This window comes from Stegostoma tigrinum, chromosome 14 (assembly GCF_030684315.1).
Source record: "Stegostoma tigrinum isolate sSteTig4 chromosome 14, sSteTig4.hap1, whole genome shotgun sequence".
Lineage (NCBI taxonomy): Eukaryota > Metazoa > Chordata > Chondrichthyes > Orectolobiformes > Stegostomatidae > Stegostoma > Stegostoma tigrinum.
In genome coordinates this window covers 73,945,589-73,966,322 of record NC_081367.1, presented here as the reverse complement: position 1 = coordinate 73,966,322, position 20,734 = coordinate 73,945,589, and the positions used below count along the sequence as shown (strand labels likewise).

The following is a 20,734-nucleotide window of genomic DNA, read 5'->3' as shown; positions in this document are numbered from 1 at the left end:
CTCCCATCCTCCACCCTTGACCTGCCTATTCAGCGAACACACGACACGCCTCAGGTTCCATCAAGATTCTTGCCGTGGTTCCAAAGATTTGGAGTTCCGAATCTGCCTCCAGCTCTCCGTGACAGGTGAGAGTAAGAGGAAGGTGGGAGAAGTACAGAAACAAGGTTTAATGCGTCATGGCCTGGTGGTATTATCGCTAGACTATTAATCCAAAAACTCAGGTAATGTTCTGGGGACTGAGTTCGAATTCTGCTGTGGCATGTGATGCAATTAAAAGATGACCATGAAGCCATCACTAATAGGAAAAGCCGTTGCGGTTCACTGCCATCCTTACCCAATCTGGACTACATGTGACTCCAGATCCAAGTCAATATGGTTGACACTTAACTGCTTTCTGGAAAGTTAGGAAGGAGCAATAAATGCTGCCCTAGCCAATGACATCCACGTCCAGTGACTGAAGTGAAAAAGTACTAAGAAGATTTCTATAATGAAAGACACCATATGAGAGGCAATCTGGCTGAGAGATATGTAGGAAATGAGGGAGAATTTGGGAGTGCCTTGCGTTAAGAGTAAGAAGCACATTTAGACATCAGTAAATTAAGACCAATAAAAGCAAGGAGTTAAAATGAGAAACAAAGGGGCTGAAAAACCCATACTGCCTTATTTTTCACCAACCATCCCCATCAGCACCACCAGCCCTGCCAATGATCGCTGCCACAAGAGAACAGTTACTTCAAGAATTCTGTCTCACACTTGATTGAATGAAATTGTCTAAACTTCCAAGTAAAGTTGCATTTGCATTCCTACATGGGTAGACCATACACTTCCTGTTCTCTTTTGTCAGCTCCTACCCCCACCGTGTCCCCCCCCCAACCATCCCCAACACACACACACACACACACACACACACACACACACACACACACACACACACACACACACACACACCAGTATTACTCATTGTTCCTGTGATTCAGCTGTTGTGGGTGAAGGCCGCAATGTGCACCACCTTTGCAATCACTTATCCCTCCAGCCAGGATGGGGTTCAGGGCTTTGTTGTCATCCAGTGATCAAAGTAGTGAGTGTTGGAAATGCTCAGTAGATCAAGCAGCATCTATGGAATGATAGCATTAATAGGCGGTGTTTCATGTGACAGGGTTAATGAGTGGTATTTACTGTTCCCAAAGTGGAAAAGGTTGGGGAACCAATGGGGTAACTTGTGTTGCTTCCCAGCTTAAGGCATCGGCTATTTAGTGCTTCCTGGGTACCGTCTATGACGTTTGTGTCCATTTATCCTGCTCAAAGACTGCTTGGCTGCTGGGAAGCTGGGAGTCTCAGTGAAATGGCACCTAGTTCAAAGGAGTTCACTGGAGGTCATTCCTGTATCCCTCGACTCGGATAAGTGACAGATGTCCCATTCAATACACCCCATGGATTATATCGCAGGAAGTACTGCCCATTAACTGTGGTGTGGGGGTAGGTCGTATAAATTCTTTATACCAGAAATGTCACTTACAATTGTCTGTGTATTCTGTTACAGTTTGAGACTGCTTTTAAGAAGAAGTATATGAATCCAATAGTTTCTGTGTTGAGTTTGCCGGTCGATTTTTTTTTTGATTAAATGCTATTTAGTGGAATGTGAGTGTCAGTGGATGGGCCAGGTGATGGAGGAAGTGAATGTTTAAGGTTGTGTGTGGTAACTCTATCCTGGACAGCATCACATTTGTTGAGTGTTGCAGCTGCACTCCCCAACGTGAGTTACTCACTATATCATTCCCAGATTCTGACCTGCTCTTGCTGCTAGAGCACACATGTAAGCTGGTCCAGTTAATGTTCTGGTTATCAATAAGCTCTGACACTTACAGTGGGAGATTGAACATTGGTAATATAATGAAATGTGCCGTGGAGAGATGGTTTGATTATCTTTGTTGGAGGTTGTCATTGCTGATACTTGAGACACAAATAGTACTTACTGCGTACCAGCCCAAACATGAGTGTTCTTCACTTGGTGCGCTGTGTGGGTGTGGAGTGCTTCAGTAATCTGAGGAGCCCTAAATGGTATAGAATATTGTGCAGTCTTCAACAGATATCTCCTCAGACTTTATGATGGAGGAACGGTTGATTGAAGCAGCTGAGGATGGCTGGGATCAGGGCACTGCCCTGAGGAACTCCTGCAGAGACATTCTGGTGATTGATCTTGAGGAACACAGAATTGTGGACTTCACAAGCTTCAAAATCTCCCCTCCCTCTACCGCATCCCAAAACCAGCCCAGCTTGTCCCTGCCTCCCTAACCTGTCTTTCCTCCCACCTATACCCTCTTCCCACCCCTATCTCATACCTACTAGCTTCATCCCGCCCCCTTGAGCTGTCCGTCCTCCCTGGACTGACCTATCCCCTCCCTAACTCCCCACCTACACTCACCTTTACTGGCCCCATTCCCGCCTCTTTGACCTGTCTGTCTCCTCTCTACCCATCTTCTCCTCTATCCGTCTTCTATCCGCCTCCTCCTCTCCCTATTAATTTCAGAATCCCCTTCCCCTCCCTCATTTCTGAAGAAGGGTCTAGGCCCGAAACATCAGCTTTCCTGCTTCTCTGCTGCTGCTTGGCCTGCTGTGTTCATCCAGCTCCACACCGTGTTATCACAAAATTCTTCCTCCTGCTCATTATGGCTCTAGCCAGTGTGGCGTTATCCTGCATGTCCAGTGACATCAACATTGATAGAGCTCCTTGGTGCTCCAGCTGATCTTCTTTGCGGTGATGGGTTTTACTTTCGTTGTGTTATAGATGATAGATCCTCACAGGAGGATTTTTCCACGTCTTCCCACACTTATTGTCAATGATTTACTCTGTGTATTAATAGTTGGTAAGGGGCCTGATTCAAAACACATATTCAAACTCTGTCTCTATTTATGTTCCAGCATCTTTAATTCATTCAGCCAATTCGTTCTCATAGTCTCGCACATTCTTTGTATAAACATACAACTGTACTAAGGACGTCTTTCAATCTTGATTTGATTTACAAGTTAATTTATATTTACTCAGTATGGCAGTGAATCATTGGCTGCAGGCCACACCTGGGCTTGAGTACGTTCAGTGACATTCACCAACCACACTACAGAGAATGCTCACTGAAAATGGGGGGCAACATCCTCGTGGTGTTAACACTAGACTATTAATCAGAGACCCAGCTGATGTTCTGGGAACTCACGTTCGAATCCCACCATAGCAGATGGTGAAATTTGAAATCCAAAATATTCTCAAATTAAGTGTCAAATGATGACCAGTGTCAGGGAAACCCATCTGGATTCAGTAATGTCCATTACGGAAGAAAGCTGCCATCCTTACCTGGTCTGACCTGCACATGACTCCAGACCCACAGCAATGTGATTGACTCCTAACTGCCCTCTGGGCCATTAGGGATGGAAATGAACACTAGCCTAGCCAGTGATACCTACATCCTATGAACCAATTTTTAAGAATTCCTTATATCTACCAGTGACACCCACATCACCAAATGGATCAAATTTTAAGCATTTTGTGAGCCTCTCAGCTTGGTAAAAGCCGACCAGCAATTTGGGGCTCTCTTATGCCAGATACCACTAACCAGAGGCTGTCAATTGACACCCAGCCTTCAGGAGATACACTAGTGAGACGGTAATTGATTTTCTTTTGTTTCTTGTGGTTGCTGGAAGAGGAGTCGGAGGCAATGCTGCTAATTGCCCATAGATTGGGCAAACAGAGTCCATCCCCACTTTTCTCCCAAACTGGCTGATGGGACACCCTGATTTCCAGGGACTGTTCCTATTTTCCAATTGGGAAAACAGCCATTTTTCACACCTGCTCTGCAAGTGACCCGTTGAGGCCTTTATGTGGTGATTAATTAACCACGAGAAGGCCTTAACTGATGGCAAGGAAGTAAGTCTCCATTGGACCATTTCACCAACACTTACTCAGTGAGGGTGTTTCTATACTGCCATGCCCAATTATTTCTCTGCCATCTTTCAGAAATTCCAGGGAGGGGAGAATTCCATCCTAGTTTATTTTTGCTGGTTATGTCATTTTATTCTATTTTCGTTCTGCAAACTTGCAATGAGGTTCTGTCACTCCATAAGGTGCAAGTACTGTCTAGCTTCAGGGGTCTAAAATTCAGTGACATTGTTAGCTATATGAAGCTGTACAAATTCAGGTCAGATATCCTGTTTACCCAACTTACAGGACTCTGACCTTCAATAAGTTTTGATTTTCTTTATGTACTTGTGATATTGTGTGCTGTAGCACTGAAATTGTTCAAGAACAGTCAAATGTCCCATTCTGAAATTATACATGGATTACAAACATACATGATGAGACAGTAAGGGTCCTGGTGGGCTGGTAATCCAGACCAAGGTGAACGTTCTGGGGACTGCAGTTGAAATCCCACCATTTTGTGGAATTAAAGTTCTGTTAAGAAATCTGAAGTATAAACTGGTCTCTGTATCAATGACCTTGAAACTTATTACCAATTAAGACTGTAAAGTGTCGGAGTGGAACCAGGTTATTCGGCGGATCAAGTCTGCTGCACCATTCAATGAGATCATGGGAGATCTGATAATGGTCAACTCCACTTTCCTGTCTTTACCCCATAAACCCTTGATTCCCTTCCTGAATAAAAATCTGTCTGTCTCAACCTTGAATATATTTAATGGCCCAACCTTGATAGCTGTCTGCAGTGAAGAATCTGCAGATTTACTCCCCTTAAGAGAGGAAATTCCTTCTCATCACTGTCTTAAATGTGCAACCCCTCACTCTGAGATGATGTCCCCCGATCCTAGACTTGCCCACAAGGGGAAACAATCTTTCTGCATTTACCCTGTTGAGCCACTTTAGAATCTTGCATATTTCAATAAGGTCACCTCTCAGTCTTATAAATTCCAATGAGAACAAGCCTAACCTACTCAACTTCACCTCCTTACACGGTCCCTCCATAGCCAGGATCAGTTGATTCAATCTTGTCTGGACTTTTTTTTAATACATTCATGGGATGAGGGCATCACTGGCCAGGCAGCATTTATTGCCCCATCCCTAATTACCCAGAGGGCAGGTCAGAGTCAACCACATTGCTGTGGGTCTGGAGTCACATGTAGGCCAGACCAGGTAAGGATGGCAGTTTTCTTCCCTAAAGGACATTAGTGGACCAGATGGGTTCCTCCGACAGTGGATTCATGGCCATCGTTAGATTTTTATTAAAATTGAAATCAAATTCCACCATCTGCTGTGGCAGGATTTGAACCCAAGCTCCCAGAACATTATCTGGGCCTCTGGATTAACAGTCCAACAATAATACCACTAGGCCACCACCTCCCTTCCAATGCTACTGTATCTTTCCTCAATTAAGGGGCCCAAAACTGCTCACAGTATTCCAGCTGTGGTCTGACTAGTGTCTTGTATAGTTTAACAAAACAATCTCAAAATTATATAGCTGTCCATCTTCTGAATGATGGCTTCTGTTTCCTTGCACTTGTTTGGACACTTCTGGATATGGTTAATAGAGCTGTGGGTGTGCATGGAGAAGATAGCAGGAAAAAAACAGCAAGGGATTTAGGAAGTGTTTGAAAGCAGCGGCTGGGAACATGGTTGTTGTTCATGGTGGTGCAGAAGAAATTATAAATTCTATACACAGAGATTTGGTAATACAGAACTTGAGTATTACCAAAATGTTTTGTCAATGTTTTTCACATCACAACGCATCAAGACAATTTGCAAGAATACCAATGCAAGGGAAACACTAACATTTACATTGCATACAGTAAAATGACCAGCGATATGCTGTGTACAGTGCAAATGTTGGGTTAGTTGGCTTCACCTTTGTTGTTTATATCACTATTATTAAGGAGGAGATTACAGAATACTGAGAAATACTTTTTTAAAAATTCATTCACAGGATGAGTGTGTCACTGTCCACGCAGCATTTATTGCCCATCCCTAATTGCCCAGAGGGCAGTTAAGAGTCAACCGTATTGCTGTGGGTCTGGAGTCACATGTTGGCCACATAAGGATAGTGAAGTAGAGCTGAGTCAGCATGGCTGTGTCAAGGGAAGGTCATGCATGAGAAATGTTTTGGAATTCTTTGAGGATGCCATGAGCAAGTTCTTCAAGGAGAGCTAGTGGATGTCATCAGATTAGATGTCCAGAGGGCCTTTGATAGAGTGCTACAAAGGAAGCTGCTGTATAAGAGTCCATGGTGTTAGGGGAAAGGTACTGACATGTATAGAGGATCGGCTGACTGGCAGAAGGCAGAGAGTGGGGATAAAAGGGACATTCTCAGGATGGCAGCCAGTGACTAGTGGAATTCCACAGGGGTCAGTGTTATTGCCACAACTATTCACGTTATACATTAATGATTGAGATGAAGGAGCTGAGGGCAGTGTTGCTAGGTCTGCAGAATGACACACAGCTAGGTGGAGGGACAGGTAGCAGGGAGGCTGCAGAAGGATTTGGACAGGATATGAGAATGAACGAAGAAGTGGCAGATGGCATACAATGTGGGAAAGTGTGAAGTTATACAGTTTTGGTAGACAGATTAGGGGCATAGGCTGTTTGCTAAGGCTCGGAAATCTGAAGCACAAAGGAAATGTATAGCCCCAGTTCAGGATTCACTTCAGGCTAACATGCAGGTTCAGTTGGCAGTTAGGAGGGCAAATGTGAAGTCAACATTCATTTCAAGAGGGCTGGAATACAAGAACAGAGATATACTGCTGAAGCTGTGTAAGGCTTTAGTCAGACTGCATTTGGAATATTTTGAGCAGTTTACAGCCCTGTATCTAAGGAATGATGTTCTGGTGTTGGAGGAGGTCCAGAGGAGGTTTACAAGAATGATCCTGGGGATGAAGGACTTGTCATACGAGAAGCAGTTGAGGAATCTAGGTCTGTACTCGATGGAGTTTAGAAGGATAGGGGGTGGGGGGCAGCGGTGGCGTGATCTGATTGAAACTTGGAGGCCTGAGTAGAGGGAACATGGCGAAGATGTTTTCACTAGTAGGAGAAACTGGGACCGAAGGGCACAGTATTAGAGTGAGGGGATGACCCTTTAGTACTGAGATGGGGAGAAATTTCTTCAGCCAGAGGGTGGTGACTCTGTGGAACCTGTTGCCTCATACGGCTGTGGAAGTCGAGACATTGAGTGTGTTTAACACAGAGGTTGTTGATTAGTGAGGGCATCAAGGATTACAGGGAAAGCATATCATCCATGACCGAATGCGTGGAAAACTTGATGGGTTGATTGGCCTAATTCTGCTCCTATAAATTACGGACTCTCCTTTTGATTGATGTTCTTCCTAATGAGATCCAAACAAAAAGTTTTGACAATACATGTTCTTTTATCAGCAGTACTGAAACAGGGCTGTGATCACGGGTGGAAATTGATGAGTGGGTATAAGGCTGTACGAGGTGAACCACAGTGTTAACAGCACAAGGAGTTCATTTAATTTGCTGCAGCATAGGGAGCTACTAAAACCTGGTAAGGGATATGGGTGAGAATGAATGGATGGATCAGCCATTGTTTGAAGAGAAGTAACTTGTGAGGCTAACTGTTGTGAGGCATGGGGCATCCCATTAGTGTTTAGGGAGCTGAAGGAAAATCTTCGGCATGTCTGTAAGCAGCTAGTGTCAGTTATGGTTCTTTCGGATTTTATTGGTGGGCATTTAGGGAGAGGCCTCAGGAATGACCATCCTGTGGACTGAATGGAGTGTCGCTGCCCTACGGGTTTGCAGATACTGTTAAAAGCAAAGTTGTGAGTAGTTTTTATGTCAACCAAAGTACAGAACTACACAGTGAAAAGGTATTGCTTAAATCTAGTAAACGAGGAGCAAGTTGTCCTGTAGAATGTGGAGCATGCTAGAATGCTGAACAGTCATTCACGCAGCACTGTTAGCCAGAACCCGTGTCATTTTTATTTACTTTGTTGCTTTCAGTTACCTGTAATTTGAGCCTTTCCTGTCTGCTAAAGTTTCTCAAAACTGAAATACTTGATCGACCAATCTGTAAAGCCTAAAGACATCGACACAGGCAGCCACTCCCCCTTTTTAGCTTCAGATAAAACTTTGAGGCAGTGTTCAGATTGGTTAGGGGGAGGGAATGTAGGGGAGCGGATACATAGTGCAGAGGTTTTCTGTGACATCTTTATATTCACACAATCCAGGAGAGATGTCTGAGAATTACCCAGTGTTCAGCATCACCCAATTAAAGAGTTAACAGACCTATCTAGAAGTTTAACACTTGGGAAAAGAATATTGTTGCTTTGATTTTTTTTAAGATGTTCATTGGGAGATTCCTTTATGAAAATATTGGGAGTGAGAATGAGCTCATCAGCGCACTGTCGTATTGTAATACAGTACATTGTGCCAATTGAAAACCCTCTTGAAGTTTTGGGCCACACTCCAGGTATGTTTAAGATCCTAAGAAACGGGAACAGGAGTAGACCCTTCAGCCCCTCAAGCCTGCTGAACCTTTCAATAGGATCATGACTGATCTGATATTCCTCGCGTCTACTTCGCTGCCGTTTCCCTCTAACGCTTGATTCTCCAACTGATCAAGAATCTGTCTCAGCCTTAAATATACACAAGGACGCTGCTCCCACAGCTCTCTGTGGCAAGTTCTCACAACACTGAGAAAAAATTCCTCCTGATCTTTGTCTCAAATTGCTGCCCCTTTATTCTTTGCACAGGATACCTTCAACACAAACAAAATTGATTCTTGACAAATGGTTCAACGCCGAGGCCAGACGCCAACTCTCCGACACCACTTCCTACTGCCCCCTCGATTATGACCCCACACCCGAGCACCAAACCATCATCTCCAACACCATTCATGACCTCATCACTTCAGGGCACCTCCCACAGCCTCCAACCTCATTGTTCCCCAACCCCGCACGGCCCGTTTCTATCTCCTTCCCAAAATCCACAAACCTGCCTGCCCTGGTCGACCCATCGGCTCAGCCTGCTCCTGCCCCACCGAACTCATCTCCACCTATCTGGACTCCATTTTCTCCCCTTTGGTCCAGGAACTCCCCACCTACGTCCGTGACACCACCCATGCCCTCCACCTCCTCCAGGACTTCCAATTCCCTGGCCCTCAACACCTCATCTTCACCATGGACGTCCAGTCCCTATACACCTGCATTCCGCATGCAGATGGCCTCAAGACCCTCTGCTTCTTCCTGTCCTGCAGGCCCGACCAGTCCCCCTCCACCGACACCCTCATCCGCCTAGCTGAACTCGTCCTCACCCTCAACAATTTCTCTTTTGACTCCTCCCACTTCCTACAGACTAAGGGGGTGGCCATGGGCACCCGCATGGGCCCCAGCTATGCCTGCTTCTTTGTAGGTTACGTGAAACAGTCCCTCTTCCGCACCTACACAGGCCCCAAACCCCACGTCTTCCTCCGATACATTGATGACTGTATCGGCACCGCCTCTTGCTCCCCAGAGGAGCTCGAACAGTTCATCCACTTCACCAACACCTTCCACCCCAACCTTAAGTTCACCTGGGCCATCTCCAGCACATCCCTCACCTTCCTGGACCTCTCAGTCTCCATCTCAGGCAACCAGCTTGTAACTGATGTCCATTTCAAGCCCACGGACTCCCACAGCTACCTAGAATACACCTCCTCCCACCCACCCTCCTGCAAAAATTCCATCCCCTATTCCCAATTCCTCCGCCTCCGCCGCATCTGCTCCCACGATAAGACATTCCACTCCCGCACATCCCAGATGTCCAAGTTCTTCAAGGAGCGCAACTTTCCCCCCACAGTGATCGAGAACGCCCTTGACCGCGTCTCCCGTATTTCCCGCAACACATCCCTCACACCCCGCCCCCGCCACAACCGCCCAAAGAGGATCCCCCTTGTTCTCACACACCACCCTACCAACCTCCAGATACAACGCATCATCCTCCGACACTTCCGCCATTTACAATCCAACCCCATCACCCAAGACATTTTTCCATCCCCACCCCTGTCTGCTTTCCGGAGAGACCACTCTCTCCGTGACTCCCTTGTTCGCTCCACACTGCCCTCCAACCCCACCACACCCGGCACCTTCCCCTGCAACCGCAGGAAATGCTACACTTGCCCCCACACCTCCTCCCTCACCCCTATCCCAGGCCCCAAGATGACATTCCACATTAAGCAGAGGTTCACCTGCACATCTGCCAATGTGGTATACTGCATCCACTGTACCCGGTGTGGCTTCCTCTACATTGGGGAAACCAAGCGGAGGCTTGGAGACCGCTTTGCAGAGCACCTCCGCTCAGTTCGCAACAAACAACTGCACCTCCCAGTCGCAAACCATTTCCACTCCCCCTCCCATTCTTTAGATGACATGTCCATCATGGGCCTCCTGCAGTGCCACAATGATGCCACCCGAAGGTTGCAGGAGCAGCAACTCATATTCCGCCTGGGAACCCTGCAGCCTAATGGTATCAATGTGGACTTCACCAGTTTCAAAATCTCCCCTTCCCCAACTGCATCCCTAAACCAGCCCAGTTCGTCCCCTCCCCCCACTGCACCACACAATCAGCCCAGCTCTTCCCCCCCACCCACTGCATCCCAAAACCAGTCCAACCTGTCTCTGCCTCCCTAACCTGTTCTTCCTCTCACCAATCCCTTCCTCCCCAAGCCGCACCCCCATCTATCTACTAACCTCATACCACCTCCTTGACCTGTCTGTCTTTCCTGGACTGACCTATCCCCTCCCTACCTCCCCACCTATACTCTCTCCACCTATCTTCTTTTCTCTCCATCTTCGGTCCGCCTCCTCCTCTCTCCCTATTTATTCCAGAACCCTCACCCCATCCCCCTCTCTGATGAAGGGTCTAGACCCGAAACGTCAGCTTTTGCGCTCCTGAGATGCTGCTTGGCCTGCTGTGTTCATCCAGCCTCACATTTTATTATCTTGGAATTCTCCAGCATCTGCAGTTCCCATTATCTCTCATCAATGAATATTATTCTGTGAGCTATATGCCTCTGATAGTGAAAAAAAATGATGACTTTGAGGCTCAACAGCATCATCAGAAGAAAGTAGGAATTGACTGACTAACTATCAGTGTTCAGTGCTGACAGGCTGGATTTATCACCTGTCTGTGTTCATTGACAGAAATCAGCATGAGATTTAAGCTTTTGGCGACCCTCCTTCAAACATTATTGTCTTTAAGGCAGAGGTGGAGGGAGTCTTGAGCGAGGAGTGTTAGATTGGCCGGGCTGCGGTTACAATCAGATTGAATCAGCCATGATCTCCCTGAATGGAATGGCTGAGTTTAACTCCTCATTCGTATGTTCAGAAATATTAACCCTGTGACCTGAAGACAGAGTCTGGCTGGTGGTTATGTGAATTCAGTGTGGAGCTGGTCTGACTCCAGTTCTTACTATCTCCTGGTTATGTGAATTGTTGCAATATACTGCATTCTGAAGCAGAAAGATGGAATGCCCAATGAGTTAACCAGTTTTGGTTTATCTTAATCCATTCATTTGGTTCTGGTTATGTATTAACTGACATGAAGTCTCTTCTGCCCATCTGCTAACTTCAGTACAGATATTGTTGTATGGTGAGTATTTAAATAGCTAAAGTTACCATTGTCTGACCAGACCACAGGGCACTCAGGGAGAGGCAGCTGGTGGTGGTGGTTTAATCTGAGGGCCCCATGCCTCATGTGAGGGGAGAGGTTGAGAAGGAGAGTCCTTCATGAAGACCTCAGCTAATGAGGGGATTGAACCCACACTGTGGTATCACTCTGCGTTGTAAACCAGCCTTCCAGCCAAGTGAGCTAACCGACCCACAGTATGTAAAACTTAGCCACGTTGAAAGCAGAGATGATTTGTATTAGTCCAGAAATAGGTTTTTATGCTGAATTCAATTTTGGATTTATTAATAACTTTGAAAGAGATTGATGCAGTAATTATATCAATTAAATACAAAATTAGAAGCAAAATTAACAGATTAAAATAAACCAGAACTGGTTAACTCACTGGGCATTTCATCATTCTGAATGCAGAGTATTACAAGAATTGAAACATATAAAATAATCAGAGGGTTAGATAGGGTGGATAGGGAGAGCCTTTTTCCTAGGATGGTGACGGCGAGCACAAGGGGGCATAGCTTTAAATTGAGGGGTGAAAGATATAGGACAGATGTCAGAGGTAGTTTCTTTACTCAGAGAGTAGTAAGGGAATGGAACGCTTTGCCTGCAACGGTAGTAGGTTCGCCAACTTTGGGTACATTTAAGTCGTCATTGGATAAGCATATGGACGTACATGGAATAGTGTAGGTTAGATGGGCTTGAGATCGGTATGACAGGTCGGCACAACATCGAGGGCCGAAGGGCCTGTACTGTGCTGTAATGTTCTATGTTCTATGTTCTAATTCACATAACCACCAGCCAGACTCTGTCTTCAGGTCACGGGGTTAATATTTCTGAACGGAAGGAATGAGGAGTTAAACTCAGCCATTCCATTCAGGGAGATCATAGCTGATTCAATCTGATTGTAACCGCAGCCCGGTTAATCTAACACTCCTCGCTCAAGACTCCCTCTACCTCTGCCTTAAAGACTCTGCTCCCACTGCCTTTTGAAGAAGAGAGTTTGAAGAGCTCATGACTCTCTAAGAGAAAACATGCCTTCACATCTTTTGTCATTGAACATAGAACAGTACAGGCCTATCAAGCCTGCGATGTTAGGCCAACCTATTATCCTACTAAGGTCAATCTACCCTGCACACCCTACATTTTACTATCCTCCATGTGCCTGTCCAAGAGTCACTTAAAAGGCTCTAAAGTATCTGACTCCACTACCACTGCAGGCAGCACATTCCACATGCCCACCACTCTGTGTGAAGAACCTACCTCTGACATCTCCCCTATACCTTCCTCCAATCACCTTAAAATTATGCCCCCTTGTAATAGTCATTTCCGCCCTGGGAAAAAGTCTCTGACTATCCACTCTATTTATGCCTCTCATCATTTTGTACACCTCTATCAAGTCACCTCTCATCCTTCTTCGCTCCGTTGAAAAAAGCCCTGGCTCCCTCAACTTTTCCTCATAAGACCTGCCCTCCAGTCCAGGCAGCATTAACCCAGTATTCTGCATTCAAATTCGACTTTCCAAAATGGATCACTTCACACTTTCCTGTGTTGAATTCCATCTGCCACTTCTTTACTCAGCTCTGCATACTGTCAATGTCCCGTTGACACCTCCAACAGCCCTCCACACTATCCACAGCTCCACCAACCTTTGTGTCATCGGCAAACTTAGTCACCCACCCTTCCACTTCCTCATCCAAGTCATTTATAAAGATCACAAAGAGCAGAGGTCCCAGAACAGATCCCTGCAGAACACCACTAGTCACCAAGCTCCAGGCTAAATACTTTCCATCTACTACCACCCTCTATCTTCTATTGGACAACCAGTTTTGTATCCAGACAGCCCAATTTCCCTGAATCCCATGCCTCCTTACTTTCTGAATGAGCCTACCATGTGGAACCTTATCAAATGCCTTGCTGAAATCCATATACACCATATCCACTGCTCGACATAGAACAGTGCAGCACAGGAACAAGCCCTTCAGCCCAACATATTTCTGCCAACCATGATGGCATTCAAAATTAATCCCATCTGCCTGCACATGCTCCATTTCCCTCTATTCCCTGCCTGTTCAGGTGTCTGGATAAATGCCTCTTAAACATTGCTAACATATCTGCTTCTACCACGTTCCTTGGCAGCATGTACCAGGCACCTACCACACATTGTGTAAAAAACTTTCTTTGCATGTCTCCTTTAGACATTCCCCCATCACCTTAAATTTATGCCCCCCTGTTATTTGACATATCCATACTGGGAAAGAGCTCCGACTATCCATCCTATCCATGCATCTCATGCAGAACCCTTTGTTTTTAAACAGTGACCACTAGTTTTAGATTTTCCCATAAGAGAGAATTTCCTTTTCACATTTACCCTGCCAGGATTCCCAAAGATCTTATGTTTCAATTTAGTCATTTCTTACAGTTCTCAATTCTGGTCAGCATTAACCAGGTTTATCCAATCTTCCCTGGGAATACAACAGGTAGCTTCATAAACCTTCTCTGAATTGCTTCCAGCGCAAGGAACACAGTACTCCAGATGTGGTCTCACCAATGCTCTGTATAACAGAAGCATAACGTCCCTCCTTCAGTATTCAATTCCCCTCACAATAACTAAGAACACACCTTTAGCTTTCCTGATTACTTGCTGTACCAGCATACTAATATTTTGTGATTCTTGTTCCAGGAGACCCAGATCAGATCCATGTGCTTCTCAGAACTCTACAATCTCTCTCTCTCTCTCTCTCTCTCTCTCTCTCTCTCACTCTCACCATTTAGATAAAATCATAATTTTTATTCATCCTGCCAAACACGGACACATTCACAGATGGGTAGGGGAGGTGCTGATGCATTAGAAATATCTCTGGATTCATGATTCAGAAGGCCAGGCTAATGCTGAGGGATCTTGTTCACCAGGGCAGGTGGTGGGATTTAAAACTTAATTGATTTGGGATTAGAAGCTAGTTTATCATGACCTCCATTATCAGAGGGATGTGATCGCACTGGGAGACAGTGCAGAGGGAGATTTAACAGGATGTTGCCTGGGTTGGAGAGTTTAAGTGTCAAAGAGAGATTGGACAGACTGGGTTGAAATGGATAAAATTATGAGGGGCATAGGAAGGAACCTTCCCCTTGATAGAGGGATCACTGACCCAGGGGTGTAGATTTAAAGGAAGGGCCAGGAGGTTTAAAGGAGATGAAAGGAAAAGATTTTTCACCCAGAGGGTGCGAAGGGTGGTACAGGTAGAAACCCTCGTCATATTTGAGAAATATTTAGATGTGCATGTGGTTTGCCAAGGCATTGTGCTAGGATATGGGATTCGAATGGCCAGGTGGTTGTTTTTGACATGGACATGATGGGCCAAAAGGCCTTTCACCATGTTGTAAATCTCTTTGACCGTATGGTAATGTTCACACATTATACTCTGTATCTATATTCCTTTGTGGCCTCTGTGTTTAATTGCTCTTAGCTCTATTGAACTAGTTTTATCAATCCATTTAATTTACAAATTGAATGAGTTACATAAGAAAGCCTAACCAGAACAGACATTTGACATTTAAAGAAAAAGGAAAGCAGCAGATGAGTTTCTACTTGGCTAATGTCTTGAGAATTGTGGAATTGATTATTGCTGGTTGGGATGTTCTAAATGTATTCTTTACCATCCTGTAAAGGTTAGTGTCGAAATCAGTGACACTCACAAATAAAATGTCACCTGTGTATTAGAATTCAAATGCACTTTTGCCAAAATGAAGTTTTAGAATTTAGAAGTTTTCAATTTAGATCATTTACTTGTAACTATCCTGTTGGTGCTTTTCTGTTTTAAATTTTAGGAGCTTGATGTTTACACTATTCTGTCCTTTTGACACTTAGTTCGAAAAAGTACTCGTTCTCTGCTAGCAAGACAGAAATTTCACATCAAACTGAACATGTGCACTTGAAGGAAAATATCCAATTCGAGAAATTAATTACTTTTGTTGAGATGTGCGTATTCATGTTATGTGTATCAAATGAAAGAATCTAAAATTTAGGATTTTATACAGTTGTAGAGCTTGAATGGTTGCAGTGAGTAGCTCCACCTACAACAAAGAATTTCCTTCTTTTCCAACTGCACCTCCATAAAGATACAGAGAGATAATGTGGTTGAATTTAGTATATTGTACAGGACATTTGGGAAAGACAGAAATCTTGGAGAATGTGGAGGGTTGGCTCTGCTGATTAATGATTATATTGACACAGTAAATAAGGATGATGTAAGTCTGTGGAGGCAACAATGGAAAGTAAGGAGGTGGCAGACACATTGCATTGACATCTTCACTCTTCACAAGGGAGGATACAAGAAACATTCCAGAGATAGCTGTAAATCAGGAAATGACAGGAGGGAGGAGCTCAAGAATATTACAATCACCACAGAAATGGTAAGTAACTTATTGGAGTTATGGGCTAGCAATTGCCTCTAACATTCCCTGTAAGCCACTCTGAGGTTTCAGTACAGCGATCTTCTGGCTCCAGAAATCGCTGCTACGTATGGACTTCAAAGGCTGGAAAGAAAATTAGAGGGGATACTATCTCTGTGCTGATGGAATTCATCTGAGGATTCTGGCTAGTGTGATTTGTTGTTGAATTGGCTTTAGTTTTCCAAAAGTTCAGAAAAGGTTTCATTAGAATGGTAAGTCAGGAGTGTAGCTCCTTCATTCAAAAAGAGAGGAAAACAGTAAAGAGGGAACAGGATACTAGTTAGAACATACATCATAGGTAAACTGTTAGAAGTGATGATTAAAGATGTTATAGCAGTGTATTTAGAAAATTTCATTAATGAGGCTGAGTCAACATGGTTGAGTTAAAGGGAAATTCTGTTTAATCAGTTTATTAGAGTTCTTCTCAGAAGTAACGTGTTGTGGGTAAAGGGTGGTCCAGTTTCCAGAAGGTTTTAGAGAAGGTGCCATATCAAAGGCCATTGCAGAAAAGAAAACTTCATGTTGTAAGGAGTAACATATACAGATGGAGGATTGGTTAGCTAATAGAAAACAGAGAGCAAACATAAGTGGGTTATTTTCTGTTTGGCACAATGTCAATGTGACAATGAACTGAAAAGTAGAGAGATAATGCTTTAGGGCATTGGTGAGACCCCCATTGAGAATGCTTTGTACAGTATTAGTCTCCTTATTTAAGGAAGGATGGAAATGCTTTGGAAGCAGTTCAGAGAAAGTTTATCAGAATAATACTTGGAATGGATGGGTTCCTTTTTGTGAGGAAATGTTGGGAAGACTTGGCTTTTATCAGCTGAAGTTGAAAGAGTAAGATGTGACTGAATTGAGATGGGTATAATCCTCAGGGATCGTGACAGGGTGGATGTGGAAAGGATGTGTCCCTTTGGATGACTGTTTAAAAATAAGGAAGTTGCCCAGTTAAGACAAAGATGAGAATTCTTTTCCTCCAAGCTGGTTGAGAGGCTTTGGAGCTCTATTTCTCAAAAGCCAGAGGATAATGGTTTTGTGATAAGCAAGGCAGTGAACGCCTCATTTGGGGATAAGGGGGCAACGTTCCCTTTAAGCTGCAGCTGTTGTGATATTCTGTACACACCAATTTCAGAAGTGATCTTATCCCCGAAGAGGCTTTCACTGCCTTCCTTATCATGAAACTATTATCCTTTTGAGAAATAGAGCTCCAAAGCCTCTCAACCAGCTTGGAGGAAAAGAATTCTCATCTTTGTCTTAACTGGGCAGACTCCTTATTTGGGGAGTAAACAGTAGGACAGGGGAGCAGGCTGAACTCATCGAAATGGCATCTGCTCCTGATACATATGTTGTAATTATCAAAACATTTCCCTTGCAGCGAATTTGTGACTTTTGCTTTAACCTTTTGATTATAAGTGACCACCGACGAGTAATAAATATCACGTAATGCTCACTTCCCTTCCTCAGTCTGTCTGAACAGACATAACAGGTCAACACTTGGGATTCATTCTGCTTGGGTCCCTCAGACTGCCTCAATTCACTTAACCAGCAGTTTCAACGTGTGCACAAAATGATGGCTCTGATGCTAAATCCATAATTTGTTTATTTTAATTTACCATATATTGCATATGCCTCTTTGAACCTCAGATCAGTTCAGTAATAGCATTCGAGTAAAGTATTGTAACCTCTAACTTATCTTTTACAGAAGGAGCCACAAGTCGATATAAAATACTTTGGATCATTTGATAAAATGTACTACCCGTATTATGGTAAAAAAGCCCATGTAAGTTTGTTTAAATTTAATAACACAATTTTCTGCTCGTGTTTAACATTATCATTGCGTATGAATGTTCACTGCTACGTAGAAAAGCTGTGCATATCAGATGAATTGAAATTTCAGAGAAGACTATAAAGTGGGCTCTATCCCCAACTATCATTTACTCCTTATTCCTCCCTCTCCCTATTTTCTGCACGTTAACCAACATTTTCCTGGCTACCGTCAGTTCTGAGGAAGGGTCGCTGGACCTGAAATGTTAACTCTGATTTTTCTTCACAGATGCTGCCAGACCTGCTGAGCTTTTCCAACAACTTCTGTATTTGTTCCGGATTTACAGCATCCGCAGATTTTTTTTTCTGATTTTTATTCATAGATTTTTGTTAGTTAAAGGTTTCAAGGTAAGTGAAGGAAGTGATAAACAGACTAGAGGTACAGATCAGCAAAACCCCAAACCAATGGCCAATCCCTGTTCCTGACTCTATACACATGGAGGGGAGGCGATGGCCTAGTGGTATTATCACTGGACTGTTATCCAGAGACCCAGATATTGTTCTGGGTTCAAATCTTGCTGTGGCAGACGGTGGAATTTGTATTCGATCATAATCTGGAATTAATGGTCTAATAATGACCATGACTGTGTTAGTGATTATGGCCTTTAGTGAGAACTGGTCTGGCCTACGTGTGACTCCAGACCCACAGCAATGTGGTTGACACTTACTGCCCACTCCTAATTGCCCAGAGGGTAGTTAAGTGCTGTCTGGCCAGTGACAATGAATGAAAAAGATAAGTGTTGCTGATTTACAAATGTTGCAGTAGCAGTTTGCATGGCTGTGAAGTTTGTGAGTGAGCATTAATCTTCTTGTGCATTGCTTGGCTTGACAAGTAAACAGCTGGTTTTGTGTCTGAAGTTGGGAGATCATCTGTCCAACTCCAATAGAGCTAAAGATGCTCAGAAGAGTTGATGTTAAAAGTTACAATGACTTGATTTTCTTTTGTTTTGTCATTCCTTGCAGGTAAACTATTCTCAGCCTCTGGTTGCTGTAAAACTAATGCTGGCCACCAATGACACCAATAAGGATTTAATGATTGAGTGCAAAATCACTGGTACCAATCTGAAAAATGATGATGATCGTGACCGGTTCTTGGGTCGAGTAGCTTTCAGAGTTCACGTAACAGAGTAGCATGAATGGGAGACCTTGCACGATGACTACTTTGTTGTCTTGTTTCATTATAATGCGCTGGACCTGCCATTTGTAGATGTGTGACCACTTTGAAGGGGGGTGAGCTAGATGGCATTTTATGGTAGCATCTTGTTGTGCTTCCAGATATCAAGTGTTAAAACGAATCCTAAATACATAGCTGCCTGCCTTGCCCCAGCCCAACCCCCTGTTCGATCAGTTTACGCACATTTTAAGACATCATGCCATAATAAGGGACCTGTAAATAGCTCTAATTATAACTTCGAATAATGGCAGTCTTCGTCCTTTTTGTGCTGTGATTTTTGCCCAAGTGAATGTCTAAAGCTTGATGTGCTGTTGCTGTGTACATATTTAATGGACTTAACACAGGTTAACTTTCACATAGACAAAAGGAAAGTTTAGGAAGCAAGATCAAATGATATACCAGGCTGGCCGTAAATGATTTTATAACCTTTGCAGAATTATGTCTTTCATGCAGATGCCTTAAAACCTGTATGAAGAAAAGAAAAATAAAACTGATTTTAAACTTTTTTTGGGGATGTGGACTGGTGTTTTCACGTGTTGCTTTACCTCCTGAGCAGAAGATTTAAAGCAGTGGTAAACCGTGTCTCAGACATGTTGTTATATACAGCCCCAGCAACACTCAGGAAACTCGACACCATCCAGGACAAAGCAGCCTGCTTAATTAGGACCGCAACCAAAAACATCCCACTCCCTCCACCATCGACGCTCAGTAGCAGCAGTGTGTACTATCTACAAGATGCACTGCAGAAATTCACCAAAGATCCTCAGGCAGCACCTTCCAAACGCTCGACCACTTCCATCGAGAAGGACAAGGGCAGCAGATACATGGGAACATCAGCACCTTCAAGTTCATCTTCAAGACACTCACCATCCTGACTTGGAAATATATCACCGTTCCTTCAGTGTTGCTGGGTCAAAATCCTGGAATTCCCTCCCTAAGGGCATTGTGGGTCAACCCACAGCAGGAGGACTGCAGCGGTTCAAGAAGGCAGCTCACCACCACCTTCTCAAGGGGCAACTGGGGATGGGCAAGAAATGCTGGGCCCAGCCAAAGATGCCCATATCTCACAAAATGAATTTTAAAAAAACACAGATGTGGCTACAGTGACACCAATCCAAGCACATGCATTACTTTTCGTTGAAAAATGCTATTATAACTGAATGCATGTAAGTGATTATTTAACATTTCCAACCATTCACTAAAAAAAACATCGACAACAATCAAAACATTTACCTTTGGTAAAAGCAGACATGCAGTGAACAAAACTAATACAAGTCGTTGAGATAGTAGGAACTGCAGATACTGGAGAATCTGAGATAACAAGGTGTAGAGCTGGATGAACACAGCAGGCCAAGCAGCATCAGAGGAGCAGGAAAGTCGATGTTTCGGGTCTAGACCTTTCATCAGAGAGGGGGATGGGGAAGGGGATTCTGAAATAAATAAGTAGGGAGAGAGGGGGAGGCAGATAGAAGATGGATAGAGGAGAAGATAGGTGGAGAGGAGACAGACAGTCAAGGAGACAGGGATGGAGCCAGTAAAGATGAATGTAGGTGGGGAGGTAGGATGGGGATAGGGCAGTCCAGGGAGGAGGGACACGTCAAGGGAGCGGGATGAGACTAGTAGGTAAGAGATGGGGGTAGGGGTTGAAGGGGGAGGAGGGGATAGGTGGGAGG

General features: G+C 44.2%; 1 protein-coding gene across 2 annotated transcripts in view; it reads left to right on the top strand.

The window, feature by feature from the left end:
- Nucleotides 1–19,566, top strand: part of atp1b3a (ATPase Na+/K+ transporting subunit beta 3a) — a 47,894-nt gene extending 28,328 nt beyond the window's left edge. For both annotated transcript variants that reach the window (XM_048542018.2, XM_048542019.1), the window contains exons 6-7: nt 17,766–17,843; nt 18,851–19,566. In XM_048542018.2, coding sequence (XP_048397975.1) covers nt 17,766–17,843; nt 18,851–19,018 — 246 coding nt within the window. In that variant the 3' untranslated portion in view covers nt 19,019–19,566. The remainder of the gene's footprint in view (nt 1–17,765; nt 17,844–18,850) is intronic.
- The last annotated feature ends 1,168 nt before the right edge of the window (nt 19,567–20,734 follow it).